Source organism: Corvus cornix, chromosome 4A, assembly GCF_000738735.6.
Source record: "Corvus cornix cornix isolate S_Up_H32 chromosome 4A, ASM73873v5, whole genome shotgun sequence".
Classification (NCBI taxonomy): domain Eukaryota; kingdom Metazoa; phylum Chordata; class Aves; order Passeriformes; family Corvidae; genus Corvus; species Corvus cornix.
Genome location: NC_047058.1, coordinates 14,056,875 through 14,078,206, shown reverse-complemented (window position 1 = coordinate 14,078,206; position 21,332 = coordinate 14,056,875). Strand labels below are relative to the sequence as shown.

Below are 21,332 nucleotides of genomic sequence, written 5' to 3'. Positions count from 1 at the left end.
GCGGCTCCGCCGGATCCCGGCGGTGCTGCCGCGGCGGCTCCATGCCGCGGCTTCGGGCCGCCCCGGCTCCTCCCCTCGCGGTGTGCGAGGCAGCCTGCCCGCCCGTCTGTGTGTGTGTGCGCCGGGCCGCCGCCGCCGCCGTGCTGCCTCTCCCAGCCGGGCACAGCCGCGCCGCGCTGCTGGCGGCGGCGGCGGCGCTCCGCCACCCCGGGCGGCTCCGCGCGGCCCCGCGGCAGCCGCCGCTCCCCGCGGCGCCGCTGCCCATGCGGGCCGGGCAGCAATAGCCGCGCCGGCTCGGCTCGGCTCTGCGGGGCGGGGAGGGGGCATCACTTCTCTGAGTCTCCCCACCACATCGTTATGGACCTATTCGACTTTTTCAGGGATTGGGACTTAGAGCAGCAGTGGTAGGTTTTTCGGGTGGTTTTTTTTTTTGTTTTTTTTTTTTTTTGGTTTTGGTTTCTTCCCCCCCACCACCTCCCCCCCCCTCCCCGTCTCTCCACCCCTCTCCTTCTTCCAGCTGCCTCCTTCCTACCCTTCCCTGCTCGCTCCCCCGGTGCCGTAGCCTTTGTTGAGGGGCGAAGCAGCCGGTGCCCGCGGGCAGCGGGGCCGGCCGGGGCAGCCGCCGCCGGTGCCGGCCGGCTCCAGCCACGCTCCGCGGCCGCGCCGCCGGCCCCGGCTGGGGAGCAGCGCTCGGAGCGCGGCGGCGGGGGGCGAAGTTGGCCCGCAGGGGAACGCCGAGAGGTGCCGGGTGCCGGCTGCGATCAGCGGCGGCAGCCCCCTCCCGAGCAGGGGCGGCGATGTTCCCCGGGATCGCGGCTTTGCTTATGTTGTGTTTACTGCTGTCACTGACAATGTTCCTTTCACGGGGAGAACCGCAACTGTAGTTTTGCTGTGTGGCACAGTTCGGCTGTAGCCCAGATCGGTGTGGGGGCTTCTGTTGCTGGTTTTGCTGGTTTCCTATTCTAGATGAAGCGTTATTGAAGTTAGTTTTGGAAGTGGGAAGATCAGTACCCGTGGTATTATAACAGGTCTTTTTTTCCTGCCCGCCTCTGCATCATTTTTCTTTTCTTTCTTTCCATTTCTTTTAAGAGTGGAATTTTAGGTTTATGTTGCTCTGCAAATAGGTGCACCTTAAAAAGGTCGGTGCATCTGTTTAAGTGCATTGTAAACTTGTTATCAAAGTGAACGTTAAGGAATTTTTGATGGGTGATAAGTAGCTAGGAAAGTTAGAATTTGGGTAGGTATTTAGTCACTTCCCTGGCTGGTTAATGAGATTATGCTTATTCTTTGGCTGGTTTTATTGGTTCTTTCTTTACTTTTCAATTTAGCGAATATAATTCCTTAACTATGCATGGGGAAATTCAGGGGTTGGGTACTGCTTTGTTAAATGCTTTTAGGCTGGAGTGCAGTTTGCCAAGGAAGAAAGAGACTAAAATACTGTATTTTGTGATCCTAATCTCTAAATGCCACACAGATATGTGTATGCATGAGCATTTGGACTTCGTGTTTTGCAGAGGGTTTACTTTACTTTGTTGATAATATAAAGGTATGTCTAGGAATAGGGTAATATATCTTGTTAATAACTATCATTTTGCCAAACACGGTCTAACAGCTATACTTGCAAATCCATGGTAATCAGAACCAAATACCTGTCACGTTCCGTTTTACAGCAATTGGGAGTAAATCCTTGCAACCATAAATTACACTATATCAATATTAATCTGTAAGCAGGCGTTTTGGATCATGTGCTTGTTTTATCAGCTCTGCATAATCCATTGTATTACATCTTTTTAATAATCATGCTGTTGTTATTTAAAAGTAATAATCACAATAAAATTAGTGCTCAATTAAATATTATGCTTCTACCACACTATCTTTACTCTGCTACACTAATTTATTTTGCAGACAACTGATAACCACCGTATTACCACTCAAATAATATTTGCATACAATTTGCCTAATTTATAATGTGGGTAACATCATTAATTTAATAGAAGCTGTTACAACCCAATATGTGGGTGTAGTTCAAATACTAAGGACATTACAGGTATTGAGTTTTAGTGTTTGCTTAATAACTTATGTTCATTTGACTATGGTTTTATGTGGATTTAGAGATGGGCATCAGAAAGAAGGGAATTCTTTGCCTCAGTTTTTCCATAAAATATGAGCGTGTTGCCCCTCATTCTAGAAATTTCATTTGGATTTTTTTGTACTGTGAAATGTATTGTTTTTAGTGGTTCTAGGGGTCATGAGGAGAGAACATTTTTACTTTGACTTTTTCAAACAGTTTGATATCTGCTCAAACTCTATGTGGCACAGGCATTCACGCACACTGCAGAGATCAAGTTGCATTTACCTTTTAATAATCCAGTTAGTATATGCGAGTGCATATATAATATGTGGGTGCATAATCTACTTGTCTACACAAATGTGACATGTATTTTATTATACTTGTAAATATTTTTGTCTCTGACAAGTAGTTGCGTAGCTTACAGAGAGTTGAATTTAGCTCATCTGTCCACAAACATGTGTATGTATGTAGTATGTTACACATACATCATCGCTACACACCCAGAAATATACATGCTCATCCATCAAGATTTATTTATTTTGTCTGTGTATCCAATATGGTGTGGTTGCTTCATAATATTTGCAAATAGGTATATATAACATGATGTGTGAATTGTTGCTTCGTATTTTGAAGCTGCCCTCCTTCTGCCTGTAAGCTGGCCTTTGTAAAACGTGTTTCACAAGCATTTATAAGGCAATTAGGGACCCTCTTCTGCATTCCTTGCAAACCCAAAACTTCTGCTAATCTGTGCTGTAATTGCCAAGAAGGCAAGCTCAGGCCTACTGTGTGTGTGGGTGTTTGTATTATCTGTATGCAAAGTACAACAGAAACATCGTTAGCCTGAGAAATATATTAAAAAATATTTATAGCTTGAGCAGAATTTTTTTTTTAATCTGATGAAAAGGTGTAAAGGTAAACTTTCTCTACCTTGCCTTTATACCAGGAAATGACTTCGCAAAAGTTTTTGGTTGATGGGAAAAATATGGTTAATTTCCCCCACCTCCAGTGGAGGTACATTTTTGTGTCACTTCTTGAAACATATTTTATCAAGAGCTGTGATTGTTACAGCGTGCAGTGCCACTACACATGTGCTGAAATTCTCACCTGGCCTTCCAGATGATTAGTGGGAGCTTTGTCTTGATACAAACTGCAGAATCAGCCCTTTAGTTTCTCATGTTAGGAGAGATCACAGTAGTACAAGAATGAGGTGCTTCATTGAACCTTCATCAAGAATGTGATTAGGAGGGTAGCTGGGAGTTGTTGGGTTTTTTGTTAACACTGGGGTAGAAAAATAAGGCCACGAATATCCCTGTGGATGTTTTGCCAGACTTGAAAAAACTGAAAAATACCCAAAACAATTTAAATGAATGTAAACTCAGGACGAGATGAAAGGGCCAAAGCTGAAGTCTGCTATGATTCCTGGATGAATAAGAAGTGTTCACCTGGGCTTGCATTTAATATGAGCCATTCTATGAGGGAGAAAGGAAGGGAGATGGATATAATGAAAAGCTTGAATGCCTGTGTGCACCAAGGGGACCACTTGCTGTTAAAAATCAAATTTCATCTTTTAAATCACTTTCCATGCTTGTCTGTGGTAACCAAGTAAATGAAATCTTGCTGTGTCCTGGGACCATGTGGCTAGATTTGAACCTGCTTATGGAGTAAGGTGGTGTCATTAATCAGCAGCTGAGAAACAACAAAACCAACAAAGACCCAAGCACCCCGAATATATACTCCTCACTGGCACAAAGGCAGAGAAATTCTTGGTTTATGTTATATTTATTGTCATAGGTATTAATATTTTTAAGTCCTCCAATCTTTAAAAAAGTGGAAGTTGAGAAAATACTTAGCGGAGAAATACATATTGAGGTATGTAAATCAAAACCTGGCAAGGGGAAAGAAGATGAGTAGGTAACAGTATCATCTTAGCTGTGTGGTTGTGATGAGGAAGACTTCTCCCTGCAGAGAAACAAGCCTCTTGCTTTTTCTCTTCTTTATACTATGTATCACAAGTAGCCTAATTACAGCAAAACCAGCAAACTGCCAGTTATACAGGAAGAGGCTTAAACTCACTAAACTGTTATATAAATAGAAAGTTCAAAGGTCTGTTTGTGGCTGACAAAGCTGAGAACAGGCCATCTGTGGGCCAGGTTCCTCTCCTGTGTGAATGCAGAAACACACTGCATGCCACAGCAGCGTGCTCTTTCAGCATTGTCCTCAACCTGGAGGGTGTGATCCTGCTCTCCAGACAAAGGTGAACTGTTTCAGTTCCAGCCCTGGCTATTTCCCCCTCTTCACCCACCTTCCCGCTTCCCTCTTTGCCTTATGCCCCTGCAGAAGACCTTCTCAGTTACGATTCCTTCACCAGGGTCTGTAATAATTCACTAAATGAAAAATCTTCTGAGTGTGTGTTGCGTTTCTGATGGGAATGTATGAAATAGAGTAGATAGGTCTCTGTGAATTAGATTTAATTTTTATTTTTTATTTTAAATTTTTTAGGAGGTGATGGTGAGAGCATTAGTGTAGGATGAAGTCGCATTTTGAATGGATTTCTGTAAGGTTTTTCTCCCCTCCATTTCTTCTCCCTAAGAAGTATTACAGTTGAATTGCAGTTACTTTTTTGGATTTGTATTACAGACATCCGCGAGTAATTATTTGAGAATGTTTCATTTTCAATTTGCTTTGAAAGTGTAAATGGATAGATTGTGTGGCTGCTGGTGGGTGTGTGAGGGGGATTAGATGCTGTCAAAACAAGCAGCTGAAGAAGACCAAAAATAGTCTTGGGCCAAAACCTGTACTTGAAGTACATCCTGATTTAGTAATTCTTCCCTGGCTGATATTGAACTCCATGGAGTGTAAATCTTAAAAGAATTTGGCTGTTTGCAAACATTAAGCTCACATCTATCCTATGAGGCAAAATTACTATCAGTTTAACAGCATTTGAATTGTTTTGCTAATGATTCATTCAAGAATTTAATGACTTTTAAAATATACAAATTGGGATGGAGAGTAGATACTTCAGATACTGTTCAGCTATTCTGAAGCCAGGCAGAACTTAAGAGCATTTAAGCAGTTTGTACATGAATGCCAATTATATTGTTTGGGCTTTTCTTTTCTAGTAAAAGATGGTACTATGATGCAGGTCCTTCAGTAAGGCAAAAATTATTCCTTTTGTCTGACAAGAGTACTTCTGCAACCTGGAATTTACTAAATAATTTAAGTGGAAAATGTGACATTCTGTAAAGTATTAAGTTAGATATACTAAATGGTCTTTGAAAAAATGGATGGACACTGCTGGTCTTTTTGTGCTTCTTAGGAATGAGATAATATGCTCTAGCATTGTGGAAGGGGTGTTGTGATGCTTTTTGTGTTACGAGGCCCAAAGTTTGTTTTTATATGGGTAAAGAAAAATGCCCAAGGTGGTGAGATGGGATAAAATTTGCTCTAAACTTAGAAAAAGCACGTGGGCCTTAATTTAGCAGGGCCTTTAGACAGTTGTGTAGTTTTAAGCACACAAGTGGTCCCATTAAAACAACTCTGATTTCAAGTTAAGTTTCACCAAACTGGGTTTTTGATCACTCCCAAAATCCTCAATGTGTTTTACTAATGACTAAACCCCAGTTTTTGATATATTTGGTAATAAAAGCTGATGTTATTTTTGACTGTATAGTACACATCCATTTCCCTGAAATCTATAGCAGCTTTATGTGATTTCACAAATAACTGGGCAGCCAGAAAGAATGCAAATATTAAATCTCATTTTAAAAAAATCTAGAGGAATTATAGAAAACATTTTATGCCTTAAACTCATGAAGTGTTTAGAATAAGCACCTAAACAGACAGACCCTATCCTGTATTTTCCCTGTGCCTTTAGTTTGAGGTAATGGAATTATTTTTGTGTCAAGGACTTGAAGGGTTTGGCTCCCGGATACCTGTTAAATATGTATAGTCAATAAATACCATAAAGGACCTGTGTCTTCCTCCAGCTTGGGCCTGAGTCAGTAGCCAGTGATGCCAGTGGAGTTGCTCCCAGTTGACCTGAGAGGGTCCCTGATTTGCCCATTTTGGCCAAAAGGCAGACTTCTTTAAATGTGGAGCAACTCTCTAATGACCAGGATCAGCAAGGCAGTCTGCACATGCCTAATGCTATGCATATGGAAAAACTCCTCAGAGCCCAATTCTGAACCTGTCCAATTCAAATTTACGGCCTTTCTTTTACAGAAAGGAAAGAAAAATGGAGAGGAAAGCTTGAATCTCTTCTCTTGATTGCAGTTAACAGAATGGATTTTCTAAAGCCATCAAACATCTATTAACACTGAAAACTGAAAATGTGCCACAATTCTTGGGTTTGCAATTTTGCAAATTCTTTCTTAAGCATTGAAAAAGAAGACAGTATACCAAGTAAGATATCAAGTTAGTATAACCTTCCAGACCACTCATAATATAACATGGTCAGGAAGTTACAACAGTGACTCTAAAAGACAGCTCTTTCATCCTTTTATTGTTACCGAATGTTCTGTGTTGATGGTTTGTAACCAAAATATTTATTTATATTGTTCTAATAGCTTTGGTCGGAGGTCAGAAGGTACATTACTCCTGACTAATGGACAACTGTAGAGATTAAAAAATGAGAGGAAGGATAGCAGTGTGTGTGTCAGTAGATTTTAAGATCCATCTTGAATAACTTCTGATGAGACAGTTGTTTGACCAAAGATTCTCACGAAGGGCATATGATGTTAAACCTTCATTTGTGAGCAAATTGTGAGGGAATGAGCTGGTGGGCTTGTTTTCAAATACACTGTCCCGGAGTCCAGTCTCACAGAAACTTCATAAAAATTGTATATTGCTCCTGAATTTCAACAGGACTGCTGTTGAGTGCAATCAGTTTGATGGGTTTACAAGGTTGGGGTCATAGTGCTGAAAAAGTAATGTGGAGCTAGAGAGCTGAGGTGAGGGAATAACCCAAAACTTCCTGCAGTTAACTTCCCAGTTGTTACAAACTGTTTTATCATGAAGAGACTATTTCTCAACTTGTACATGGCAGATCAACACCATAAATTGTTACGACTTTTAAACAAAGGTCTAGTCAGTAGTTTCTTCAGAAAAATGTTATATCGCACTTTAATAACATTTTATGAATGTATTCAAACCAAGCCACTGAGAGAAGAAAACTCCTACCTGGGAAATGTTTTCCTTGTGACCTCAGCTGTTGATCTGTGTCTTTTTACTGGGGATTATCATTGAGTCTGTATTTCATGTGATTTGGTAATGGTGAGTTTTAAGGAGAGCTGGAGATGATACCACAACTGGAAACTGATTTTCCTTGTAGGTGGAGAAAAGAATAGGGAATGCCATTTACTATGTGTGGTGTGTAAGACTTGTTTAGTGAGGAGCTGTAGTCAGCAGTTCAGATTCCTGACTCACATGCTGCATGGTGCTACCAGTTATAGTAAGACATGAATAACCCACTCATAATTATATGTAGTTATAGGGGTGGGGTATTAACAACCAGCAAAGAAGAAAACAAGATAGAGCACCAAGTTAAAAATCACTCAGTTGTTCCTTTGACAAGTATTATAATAGCTATTTTTGTATGCTGTGGGTGTACATGGTGTTGTGGAATGAGTAAATTCTGTAGCTCTACATTGCCAGTGCCTCGGGCTCAAACCTGCAGATGACTTAACTACTGAGACTAGTGCTTTTTCCATTTGGCACTTTATTTACATGGACTGTTGTCAGGATTCAATTGTAGCTCAGAAGTTTTCTCAGACATCCAGGTGTAGGCTCTTTTGATAGGTGATGGTATCTGCATCCTGCAAAGTGATAGACACCTGAAAGTGACACTGGGTAAAAGCAGAGCAGTCCTTGGTGGCTTATGATCCATGCTGAGAAGGTGGCTTCATAATGGAATGTTTTTTACTTAAAATATTTTTATGTCTGAGAGTAAAAGTATATTATGTAAGTCTACTTGTTTGTTTTTTTTTTTTTTGTCCTTTATTACTGGTTTAGGTCAAGATTTCTCTTGTGAGGAAAAAAGCATACAACTGTCAGTAGAGAAAGCAAATGCAAAGCTTTAAATATAAACCATCATTAAGGTTTCCAGTTCCTATTTATTTCAGTCTCATGTCATGAGGGAAATTAATGCAGCATTTAGGTGAGTCTGTTTCTATGCTGCTGTCAGTAGCCATGCTCGTATTTGAGAATCCTGCCTTGGAACAATGTATGTCTGTTGGTTATGGACCTCTTTGTCTGCATAGATGCCAGAGTCGGAGATGTTTTCAGAAGGTTGCACATGCTTTAGGTCCCTGTCCTGAACTCTCAGGTGAGACCCCCGTAGCTTGGGGGGCAGCCAGTTCATGTATGAAAACTTTGGGCTGCTCTTTTGAATGTGAGAGTGATTTTTCTTCCAGTTTCTTTCCTGTAGAACAATGGAGTGACATTCTTCCTGGTGTTTCCTATGAAGAATAATGATGAGGAATTATCTTCTCCGTCTACAAGTGTTTAAAAACTCATTAGTTAGGGTCCCTGAAAGAGTTCCAATACAAGTCAGTGGGTGTGGTGAAGCCAGTTGTAATGGGAAGCGGACTGGGCCCTGGGGCTGGTGGTCAGCAGGGAGGCAGAGCTGTAAAGAATACTGTGCATATGCTATAGTAAGCATTTTCATAGATCTCCTCTGTGGGAGAGGACAATGGCTTTGGAGCTCATATTTACTCAAAAAGCAGCCCTTTGATTTTCATGGCTTTCTGCTTGGTTGCACATTGGAAAGCCCATTTGTCTTCACCAAGCCTTTGAAGAGGGGTAGGTGAAGTGATTGAGGCATTGGCCAGTGGCTGACGGGTAGCGGTTGCTTGGAGAAGGAACTAAGTTGCATTGCTTTTTTTGGTAATACTTGAAAGAGTTGTTGTCATTTTTAAGCTTGTGAAATCAGGGTGAATATATATTTTTAGGAATAGAACATGGATTCTCTCACTCGTGCTGTGGCTAGCTACTTTACTGCCTTTGGAAAGTCACTTGGGTGTCTGTCAAAGTGAAGCAATGGTATTTACTTCTGTGGTAATTTGCCTTTTTTTTTTTTTTTTGTTCAGGTGCAAAGCATGAGAGAGAAGGGCCAGCTGTGTAGTTACCTTTATCTGGTCTTTCTGCTCACTTTTTCATCCTCCTGGGTGTCAGCTGGGAACTGCTTTTGACATTTTCTGTACTCTGAACTTCAGTCTAGCTATATAGTCCTTCACTGGCTTGCTTGTACAGCATTACCCACAAGAAAAGTAAAACATTGTTTTCTATGGCATAGCTGATGCACAGAGATCCTTGTGTTGGATGCAACATTTGCGCTGATGAGGTCAGACACATGTTTAGAAAAACGGGCTGATATTTCTAACCACAGACGCTTCAACCAATATTGATTTATGTCTTTGCTTTACCTCCTTTTGTGAAGTGAGAGGCATAACATCTCCGATTTTTACTGGTAGACTGAGGCATTTTTTCAGAGAAGTCATTGTCATTACACCTTCTTATTCAGTGAGGAATGGGAAGAGAGAAGTGACTTTGCAGAAGGACTTGTCGTTGGTCAGGAATGCAGTTGAGTTCCACTTCACTGCTTGCCAACTCTGATGGGCATATTTTCCTATTCCGTGGGGGTGTGATGAGGTTAAGTCCCTTAATGTTTATGAATGTTTACAGTGATGGAGGAAGACAGAAACCTAGGCAGATATATTAGTAGGGGAAAGGCAAGCCTGTAAAGAGAAATGGTGGGATTTGGGCAGAGCATATCTGCAAGAGAAGGTAATCAAAGGAGAGAAACTCTTCTGAAGGGGAGAATTTATTTACAGTGTGTATACTTCATGTAATTTGCCCTGCTAGTATAGCTGAACAGTGAAGGCTGTGGACCTTTTGGAGACAGAACCATCTTGTTACTCCAGAAGACTTGTCATTTACCAGATCTTGTTGCAAAGCTTTGTATATGCAGCTGTAGCTTAAGTAAACGTCGTATCTTGGATGGTTCACTGAATAGTACATCCACAGTTTTTCAGAAGCATTGTTGCTCTTTGAGCCAGCTGCCGTTGTTTCTAGCAGATCGCTCCTGCTTTGTTGGTTAACCCTGGGCATGAGTTTTCTTCACATATGTTATTAGACTGAGCATATTTTCTATTTATACCACTTGGGGATACAAATTACTGTGTTGCGTTCAGGAAGCACAAGGAAGAGTACATCCTTGTGATTGGAAAAAAAAAAAAGAATACGGGGCAAAATTTTATTCTGAGGTCCTTTCTTTCAAGGTTCAAGGGAAAACAGGCAGTGAAAACAATTAGTGGTCTTTATTTTTATGTCCCTGAAAAGTAGGAGGTATTTTTATATATGTGTTTTAATAGACTGTGTTGGTGGAATTTGGTTTTGAAATTAACAATGTGCCTTTGAAGAAGGGAATGAATTTTGATGAAATCCTGTGTATCATTTTTAGGCAATTAGGGAGATGATTAGTGTTGTACATATTTGGATGCATTGTCTTTGTGGCTTTGATAGTTGTCTGTGGGCCAGTAAATTTGCACTAGCGGGCTGAGCTGGAGGGCACTGCAGCTGGTTGAAGTTTTTCATTGATTTAGTAAACTCTAAACCATAGTTAGCCACAGCTTCCCTTTCTTTCTCATTCCATTTTGGGAGCAGATGACCTTTACCTACTCTGTGGTAGAGCTCCAGAAATATTATGCAATCTACTGCTATGTTTTTGTTACTGCTTAGTCTTTCCTTCTCTCTTTAAAGAGCCCTTGCCCAAACTGACTGGTTTTTAGTGTGCCTGTGGAGGGATCATAGATAGGGAATATAATTAGAGAGTTTTGATAGGGGTGTAGGGAAACACCTGTGTGCTCATTCAGACTCATAAGCTCCATCAGCAGGGCACTGAGCATGTTTGGATTGTAGACCATGACTAGGTGTTACCCTCATCAGGTTAATGAATAATACTCTTCCCTGTCACTTCACTCTGCTGTTTCTTTCCCCATTGCCCAAGACAAGCTGTTGTGTGAGAATTTTTCCTGGTTGTAGACTGCTCATGAATCTTGCAGTACATGACATGCAGACATCTAACAAACATGAGTAGAAACTGCATAAAATACACAGACATAACACAGAAGTTACATGTTTGAAAACACATTAGAGCTCCACAAATAACCTGATATCTAGGAGGCTTTTTTCCTCCCATATATCTATAACCAAAAATATTCTGCTAGCTGCATTTCAACCAGATAAGGGTTATTTTAGATTTTTTAGTGATTCTCGCTTGTGTAAACTCACACATCTGCCTGCAAATTCAACTTCAATGATAAAAGGTCTCATCAAAAAATTGAGGCAGGCTAGAATGTTTGGTTAAGATTTAATATCTTTCTAACTAATTATAACGCAGTGTCAATATGTGCTCTGATATCTGTGGAAAGAAAAGGAACATAAAAAGATACAGTTCCATTGTACTGGGTCTTTTGTAAACAATTAATGGTTAGGTGGATGTCTGAAGCAAGGGTGTGAGAGAATAGATAAACCTGTTCTAAAGGGCTTGAAAAGTTGAAGTGAATTCTAAATGTAGATTAGGAACAAATGATGACAGCCAAGCCAGCATTACCTCAGTTGATTAATTTATAAGGATGCTGGTCAATGATTTTAACCAACAGCTATGCATAGTAGAATCCTAATGGGATCTGTCTGTTAAGATTACATAAAGTAGAGCATTTGATTTATTTCATAGCTTTCCAATGCTCTACTTTAACTTCATACAAATAATGCATTAGTCACACTGGATAAGATGGTGTATTGAATAAAGTTGTGATTTTGTCTGCTGCTTATAATCTGATTTTATAAAGGATTAAATCTGTTTTAGTAGTTTATTCATATCATAAAAGAGATTGTCGGTTGAATGAAATCTTTACATCTGCCACTTTCTATCTCATTAGAAAAGACAGTACCATAAAGTTCCTCGTTTCCTCCCAGTCTGTTTTATCCCCTGGTGTGTCTGAGTGTGTATATCTTCTGTACATGTTTGTATATTATAATGTCAGTGTGTTCTCAAAGTTGTGGTTAAGAATGCGTCACAGCTTCGGAGGGATAATACCAGGGGCTGTAAATGTTCTGGCCAAGAACATACCCAGCCAGGAACAAATGGGGATGTGAGCAAAGAGTGACAGTCAAAAATCTGAAAGTGATGGCTTGTAGCAGCATGGCCAGGTGCGAGCGTGGCAGAATTCAGCAGGTACTCGAGTACGCCCAGCCCTTCACTGTGGGTGTGCCTGCGCCAGTGGGCACCGAGCGTGTGCTTAACGATGAGCGATGAGCGGGTGTTGACTTAAGGCTGATTCAAGAGGATGTGAAGCCTGGGCATTCCTCTGGACTTAAATGTGGATTGTCACTTGTGATCAACTGTCATTCATCTGTCACACTTCCACTGCTTTTAAAAACACTCTTCTAGTTCAGATGCATGGTTGTTGGTTTTATTAAGTTAGTGTTTAATGGAAAGTTACAAATCTAGGCATTTTTTTTATCCATTGTTGCCGGGGGGGTTGGTTTATTGTTTGTGTATTTTTTTTCCTTTTGTTTAAATGTGTGTCGCTGGCAGGATGCTGCTGTTACAACTAGCAGTTGTTTCCATGTAGATCTTCAAAAAGTAGTATCAGTAGATGATTTTTCCATAGATGTTTTCTTATTTGTATTTAAGGATCTTGCCATTTTTATTTAATCCTGTTAAGTGTTTAGGGCCAGACTTGGTCTTCTGAACATGAGGTTGTCTTGGATTCTGATGTTGAACAGAAGGTACTATCCAGCTTTTTCAATTGTCTTTTTAGTCAAGGCAGATTCTGAGGATCTCAGTTCCCCCTTCTGAGGACTTGCTGAGGATGAAATGTCTTCATTCACATTTTCATTTATTGATACACTTTTTAGTTTTACTGGCTCTGGCATTTAAATCTTGGCTTCTTTGCCCACGTACTTTGATTTGGTAGGAGTATTTTGATACAAAACGTGTGGTCAGGCTCCTCTCTAGGTCAGGGATCCTCCTGCGAGCTTTGGTTGCAGATGCAGCAGGAGCCCTGAGGCAGGCAGGGGGCTCATGCTGGACTCTGCCCTCGCAGCAGCCCTTGGGCTGCCAAAGAGTTAACACAGAACTATATCCCTTTGACTCCCAGTGAAGGACTGGGCCTGTCTCTGACTCCAGCAAGGTTCTTGAACAAGAATTTAGGACTCACATATTGTTCATCGTGCTTCGTTTTAGGAGAAATGACAGCGGGGCTTAGCTCTGCTCCACACTGGCCGTTGTCTCTGCAGCAGTGCTGTGCTCACTGTTGAGCCCTGCAGTCACAGCTGAGTCATTTTGTGCTTAAATCAGGTTCGTTACTGAAATTGAGGGAAAAGCCCTGTACTTCTCACGGAAGTGATTTTGGTCGCGCTGCGTTCCCATGATGCAGAATGGTCCTGAGAAGGGCAGTAATGTTTGCTGAGGTGGAGAGTTTCTGGAGCCCAACCTGGGGAGTGTGCACAGGTTAGTTTGCTGAGGGCAAGATAGGGGACACTTTACCCAAATGGAAACTTTCTCAGCTAAATGTTAACGTCCTCTGCTGCAGGTTTAGCTACACACATGAAGCAGCTCTAGTATCTGTGATGTTGCTTTAAAACTGGGTAGTCATGAGAAGCAGACACAGCTCCAGCAGCTCTGGGGAAAGTTGACATTGCAGGGAGCCTTCCACACCCACCCTCCTTCACATCAAACCTGGACTGCTGGAGGTGTCATCCTGGAGCTGGACATGGCTGGAGTCCACATCCATTGCTGCTGTCAGAGAATGTCCAAATCTGGCACCTTCTGTGTGCACAACTATTTTATATGGAAGTATTTGTCAGCTTCCTCATGTATGTAGTAGCATAATTTTAGGGGTGAAAAGCATGTGCTGGTTATGTATTGTTCTAGTTGTTATTCAAGAATGGGAGCTGATGCTGGACCCACAGTCTGGTAACACATTGAGGACTAATGTCATCTTCCAGCCCCCAGTTAAAAAAATATCCTGTGAGATGGTTACAGCAGTAAGACACAGCTTAAGTATTTAAATACAAAAGAGCAGTGCCACACTGTTCATTTTCAGTGAGGAGTACTGACTGTATCTCTAATAAACAGACAACGGCCTTTTATGAGAGATTCTTGTTGTATTTTATTTGGCAGCTGTCTTAATAGGAATTCTTCAATAGTATTTATTGTATTTTGTGCTGGTAGGGGTGAGAGCCAAAGCGGAATCTGAGCAGTTTTACTTGCTTTACTCATGAACAATAAGAAAATATTGCTGTATTAATTACTTTTGTGCTTTATTGGCAAAAATAAAGAGATCCTATAATATGAAATTGCCAATATAAGAAAGGCTTTGATTTTCTCATTAGCACAGGATATTTTGCATCTGTTCTGGTTCACAAGTGCATTGTCGGCACTTAAATAATAATAATGACTCAGTAATGAATAAGAATAACAACAAATAAGCATGTGAGTATTCAGGCAGTCAGGCACCCTCCGGTGTTCATCAGTAGGTTGGTATCGGAGGTCTTGCAAAATGAGCTGTTCCCATATGCCCATTCAGATTTTCTTAGATCATTGCACAGCCTGGAGATTCATTTCGCTGCTGACATGGCTGGGTTATATACAAGCACTTTTTTCATTGTATGTCAGTAGTAAAGTGCTAAAGTTGAAATGGGAAATGTTTCTTCCACTTACAAACATTTAACTCTCCATTTTTCCTGTGTTCATTTTTTCTTTTCTATTTTTTTTGTGTGTGAATAGAGTCTTAAGTATCTCATTGTTTTGAATTTGTGAAAATACCAGAGCACTGGATTGTTGTGCCAGTCTTTCAGGTATGTTCTCAAAAACATATCCTGGAAACACCTTCACTACAGTTCAACTCAGCTTGTATTAAATTATGTAGGTACTCTTACAAAAACAGAGAATGTTAAACTAATGTTTGCAGTCTATCTTGAATGTTAAAAAGCCCAGGAATCTAAAATTAAGGTTCAGTTTCTGATTTGACTCTTGGTTTATAGCACTGTCTCACCTTCTATAAAGTCTCTTGCCTGCCTGTAGAATATGCCACACAGTGCAATTTATGGATTTAATTTTTCTCCAGGTCTTATCTAATATTGAATAGTTAAGAACAGTGATAAGTGAAGGATAGCACAATACTCCCTTTATTGTTAAAGCAGTGGCTAATTTTGTCAAAGTATATTAACTTTTAGCCTTATTCTCAGAATAATTTGGACTAATGATGTGGCTTCATGGTTATGAGTTTAAGAGAAAAGGAAAATGCTCAGTTCAAGTTGGGGGAAAAAAACCCAGCAATTATGGTTTGAGTTACTATTTTCTTAAAACACTATGCACTGTAAATTATACCCTTATGACCCTGCAGCTCAAGAGGGTCACAAAACAATTGTGTATGTGTATAAACAGTGATCTGGAATTTGACAATTCTTGTTATGAATGGCAGGCAAGAGGGCATCTTCTGTGTGAAGAGTCTAAATTTTACCTGTCCATTAATGCTATTAGAGGACTACCTTAAAACAAATTACCAAAAAGTGGCCTTATTGACTGCTCCAAGTGATACTTGCTTAAAGAAGTCTTCATGTGTTAAAGTACATTTCAGCAATATCTTTGAAGCAAAGGAAAGCAAAAGTTTGGTTTTTTTTTTTCCTTGTTGATTAAAATTATTTTTGGTCTAACACCCCTTAACTATTCATGGTAAAAATAAACAGGGAAGAATAAAAAAAAAAAGCAAAGCAAAACAGGCAAAAAAAATCCTCCTCCTACAATTAAAACAGTTTAGCCTTGGATAAGCCAAAAGAAGTTGGTAAAGCAAGTAGTTTAATAGCACACGACCTGTGAAGTACCTAAAGTGATCTGTGAATGGAAGCTACCCTAAGTCTGCTTCTTGTCACAGTAATTTGTCTGGTTTAAGAGCAGAGTAAGTGTGTCTCCTTGGCAGTACAAGAGCAAGCAGATCACTAGGTGAGATCAAATAGGAGTCTCTGGTGGTAACAACTGAAGTACAACAAAGCTCTTTTTTGACACCATTTCTACTGCTGTTACTTCTCTTAATAAGTGTGCTAATTATCATGAACCTGATAAAGCTTATATTAATTGACTGAACTAAATGTAAATTCTGGTTAAATAGAGAATAGTTCAGTAGACTTGACAGGTGCTGATTTGCTTAAGTGCTATGTTCCGAGTGATGGCAAGTTTCAAAACAAAATAAATATCTGTATTCTAACTCTTGAATTTTGGGGAGGCTTAAAATGTTCAGGTTTTACTCCTAAAATAGAAAAACTTAGTTTCCAGAATATCTTCTGCCTTCCTTCACTGTCATGTGAAGCTTTATGTGAGGACAGTCAGTTCTTAGAGTTTTTGTACTGCAGTGAAATCCCTCTGTAGCCATTTTTCGTGTTTGCATGGCATAGAATAGTGTGGCCTGTTTGTTTCCTGACATTATTACAGTAGTAGATGCTGGAAAATGAATAGCAACAACAGCCAGTGTGATGGCTGTAGAGTAGATGTGGAGTTCCAGGCAGAGGGTGCCCTGCTTTGGGTAGAACATTTTGGGCACATCATCTCGCTCTGCTTCACTCTACATGTTTGCAAAATGGGCACTGTAGTGTACTGCTTGGCTTTAGAGGCCCTTTAGGAGCTTGTAGCTGTGAAGCTACATAAAGACCTCTCAAAGAGCTTTCATATGTCCAAGCAAAAATGTATCAGCATTAAAGCGTTCTTCCTTTACCTGGGAGGAGGGAATTCACAGTTTAAGTGCTCAGTATTATAAGTGGAGACATGGAAATGGACATGGAAGAAGCAAACATGATACCGCTTAGTGACAAATGTCACAGACATTCTTGGGAATGCTGGAATATTTATGGTATATTTTATGTATACCATAATTAGACATTGCCATTAGTACACACAACCTCTTCATTTTAATTGTCGGGAAAGCTGTCACACAGTAACACACTGTAGGAACAATCAGCTTTTATCATTTCACAGCTACATTTTATTACTTTGTAAGATGTTCTAATTCTTTTCCCTCTTCTCCCTACACATGTTCATGTGTAATGCAAGTGGCTCTGGAAACTGGTGTCCTCTGCCTATCAAGTGGCCCTGGCAGAACAAGGTTCTTCCTCTGTGCTCAGGTCTGGCCACTTCCAGAAGGAAGCTGGGGAATCCCTTTTTCCTTTACTTGATGCCCAGTGTCATCTCAATCATGCTTCTAGGGACTGACTTCTGTATTCATTCTTGCTAGATAATATTTTCCTTCCCGAAACACTCCCAAAGCAATCTTCCACCAACCCAGCAAAAGGCAATGTATCATGAGACTTGTGCAGTGTCTTAGGACTCTGTAATCTCACAGAGAATGGGGCTGGAGTGGTACCTCAGCGTTGATTTTGATGCACGTGGGATAAAAATAGCTGAGTGGTTTTCTGCCCGTGCATGCCACCTGTTCCAGTGAAAAGAGGAAGCCTTAACTGCTTCTAATGGTCATGAAACTAGCTGCTCTTTAGTGAGACATACAGGTGCAAATAACCCCCTATTTGAAAGTACATAAGGTAATAAATTGACTGCTGATAAATTAGAATGCAGCTGCACTTCTTTGCAGGGGTGAGGGTCGTTTATTTCTCTGTGTGTCCCCTTCTCTATTAATGCAGGGTAATTATCACACTTTAGTTTCGATTGCAAGATCATCACATGCTTTCATTGCAGGCAGTGCTTTATTGAAACTATCCTGCATTATGTCTACAAAGGTTGAAAAAAAGAAGGGGGGAAATATAATTACTTCCTGCCTGAGGAACATGCTGCAGGGCTTTTTTTTTTTCCTTTTTTTTTCCTTTTTTTTTCTTTTTTTTTTTTTTAAGTTTTTAGTTTTGTATTCACTAATTTACTGTTTGTTCTAGAGCAGCAGTGAGTGGGAGTTAAACTTTAAGTGCACATTTGGCTCTTTAAAAAGACATTTAGTGTACAATTACTGCTGTTTACCATCTTATAGTTGTTGTGTGTTTAGGCTTAGTCAGGCTTAGGAAGATGGGTGTCTGTAATCTTTGAGGGCTACAACTCCCTGTCCTAGTTTTTGGAAAAGAGAAAGTAATTATAGATATTGAGATAGATACAGAGATAACATAACACTTTGTGCTGTGATGTTTTAGTGATTAGTGTAAAATTATCACACAGAGAGGTTGTGGTGAAAGGTGCTGTATGTGGCTGTAGTTTCAGTTAGTGATATCTGGATGTGATACTCAAATTGGGTCTGGGAGTCAGGACTGCTTGTCATGGAGTCCCCAGATTTGCTCCTCTGTACTTACACAGGTGCACAGTTTGCAAAAACTGGGCTTAAGAAAGGGGCTGTATTTGTAGTAACAACTGTACGTTACACCACATCAGAGTAAAACTAACTGCAGTCATGCCTCGATTGGCAGCCTGGCGAACAGGGGTGTCAGCACCTGTCCAGTGGCAGGGCAAATATCTCCATCAGCCTTTTTTGGTTGACATCTTTGTTAGATAGGAAATAGCAGAAACATGGATAACTGTATATCTGGGAAGACCCAGATCTGCAACAGGATCTCGACAGCGCTTAAAGCGTAGTGTATGGGAGCAGCCAAGAGTTGGAAGGTGCGGGTCTCCCAGTTTGAAGTCCATCACAGGAAGAACAATTGAATGTTTCAATCTGCTATGTAGCTTGTTGCTCAGTAAAACTGGTTGTCTTTTCGATAATGCATGGACAAAGCACTGGAGAAATATGGGTGAATCCAGGTGTAAAATACTTAGTAGTATTTCCATTGTAGAGTTACTGAGATATGGTCTTTGTGGCTTGGCAAGTGATAGTCTGCTGACATACATTGTCTGGATTTTCTTCACAAGGAAACGCATCTGTGAGGAACAGGCTGAGATGGGTGTTCAATGCCTGCAGTGAAAGTATAAATTAAGTTATGTGGGTTGATCTTCCTTTGAACTTGAGTGGAAAAAGCAGTTGTGTGAAAACAAAATGTGGCAAATATGTAACTGAAAATGCTGTAGTACTTGAAAGGCATGAGAGAAAGGTAGTTAAAAAGCATCATAAGCTAAAACAGTATCTTCTTCCTTTAATTCAGTTTTGTGACCCACTGTAATTAGAGGACACAGCTCCACTGTTTCTCTTGAAACAGGAGAATATTATTGGATTTCAGGGTAGTCATCTGAAATTTTTCACTTACAAATAAAATTAATGTTTTCAGCTTTATTTGTCAGAAATGTTTTTGAATTACAGGTGCTCTAGAGAAACAAATCTGTTTGAGGGCTATTTTGTAGCTGAAAGCCTTTGAGAAAATGTTCCTATCATTCAAAAAAGATCTGAAGCTCTGAGTAGGTATTGTGACTGTCATATTAACTTTCAAACTTAAAATGCAAAGGACAACTAATCCTTCCTCCTTGGTAGAAGTCATATGCTGCTTTTTAACTTTCTTCACTGTGTTTTATTTTTAATGTAATTTTAATGAAAAGGTGGATCTGGCATTATAAAGTGGTTGTTTGTTGCTTCTCTTCTGATGTCAGAGTGATAGGAGTTCCAGCAGTGTTACTTTTTTTTTTTGAATAATATTATATATATTCTGCACTTAAACTTTGATCTTGTGTTTAGTCCTACGAGTTGAAATCCATGACACTTTCTTTGGGCTTTATCTGTAGCCTTTTAAAATCAACTGATACTTTTTTAACAGGCTATAATAGTCTCTGGATTGAGACCACAGAGCTTGAGCACTTGGGTGTTACAAAGGTGGAATACTGGGAGGGAGGTGGTGAAGATCAAATCCACCCTCCCATTTAAAGGGTGGAGATAAAGCCTGATACAGTACCCCACCTCTCCTTGATAAGGCTGCTCTGGCTGTGTTAATGCTGCTCCTTCTCACCGTGTTGAGCTTCACCCACTGACATTAAATCCTCTCTCATAAGTGATTGGTGTACAAGCCTACTCTGTGATTTCCAGGCGTGTCAAGGGATTTAGCCGTACAAGCTTTTTCTTGTATTTGAAATGCAACTTTTTGATAGTAATAGGAAGCATGGATCAAAATGTATGATTCATCCTTCTTTGTACCCATAAAATCCTGTAACAATAGCCAAGCTAATTAATATAGTTAATTAATTTGTTCATAATAACTAGTAGAAAAAAACCGACCACCCACAAACCAGAAGTCCTACTTAAAAAAAAAAAAAAAAGAGTGCGTTTTTTTTATATGAATCCAGTTGGGTTTTTTTAAGACTGAACATTTATATGGGAAAATACATTCTTCGGCAAAATATAAAATTTCAGCAATTTTATGTCAGTACTGGTGGAAATTTTTTTAATTTAGAAAAGGATCATTTTTGCCAGTGGAGGAGGAAAATAGTTTTGCTTTAAGAAATAAATCTGAGCATCTCTTAATAAACACTAGCTTTACTGTGGTTTTTATCTGTATGTGCTTTCATAAAAGGTTCTTTTTAGTGCAATGCACATTTGGTTAAATCCTGCAATACCTTAATGCCTTTCATGCTAGTGCATCCCAAGGCACTTTACAATCTGTAAAGTTAACATTAGAAATGCAGCACATAAAATTCCCTAAGACAATCCTTTTTAAAATGCTGAATAAAACATCTTAACTGTTAAGTTTGGATTAAATGGCCCAGCAGTTGGTGCATTTTTTCTTTCTGTGGAAAATATGTTTGAAACAAATGACTGAAATGAATAAAGGCTCTGTAAATAATATGACTTCAAATGATATTCATGAAGGCCAAAATCTGCCATTCTGCAGGAGGAAGTCTAGACATGTACAAAGTTCAGCTCTGTTAATTAAGAGGGAGCAATAGGCTGCAGTGAGTCAGAGCAATTTTATAATCCAAATGCTGCTAAAAGGGGCTCTTGTCAACCTCAAAATCTTACTTGTTTTGTAATCACTGGGTAGGGAGACTTGCTGGCTGAGGAGATACATGTCTCTCTTAGGCTTGAATGCAGTCCAGCCTGGTAGTGACCAGAAGCTGTTGCCATCAGATAACTGTTTGTTAGGCTATGCAAAATAATTGTAGTCTCCAAACAGTTCCCAATGTCAGCATCAAGAAAAACCCACCCCCACGCTTGGCACTAATTATTGCCCTCGCTGGCAGCCCTGGTGAGGAGGCCAAGGCTTGCCTGTTGTTTCCCCTTTCAGTGCTTGCAGTGGTCCTGCTGAGTGTGTGTGTGTCTGGTTTGTGGTTAAACGGTGTTCGCTCTGCTTT

At 40.1% G+C, this 21,332-nt stretch overlaps 1 protein-coding gene across 6 annotated transcripts in view; it reads left to right on the top strand.

Moving 5' to 3' along the window:
• The first annotated feature begins 227 nt into the window (after positions 1 to 227).
• The window catches only part of AFF2 (AF4/FMR2 family member 2), a 336,131-nt gene continuing 315,026 nt past the window's right edge, over positions 228 to 21,332 (top strand). For 5 of the 6 annotated variants that reach the window (XM_039571747.1, XM_039571748.1, XM_039571744.1 and 2 more), the window contains exon 1: positions 228 to 404. In XM_039571747.1, coding sequence (XP_039427681.1) covers positions 358 to 404 — 47 coding nt within the window. In that variant the 5' untranslated portion in view covers positions 228 to 357. The remainder of the gene's footprint in view (positions 405 to 21,332) is intronic. The other variant, XM_039571746.1, reaches the window with a different exon arrangement.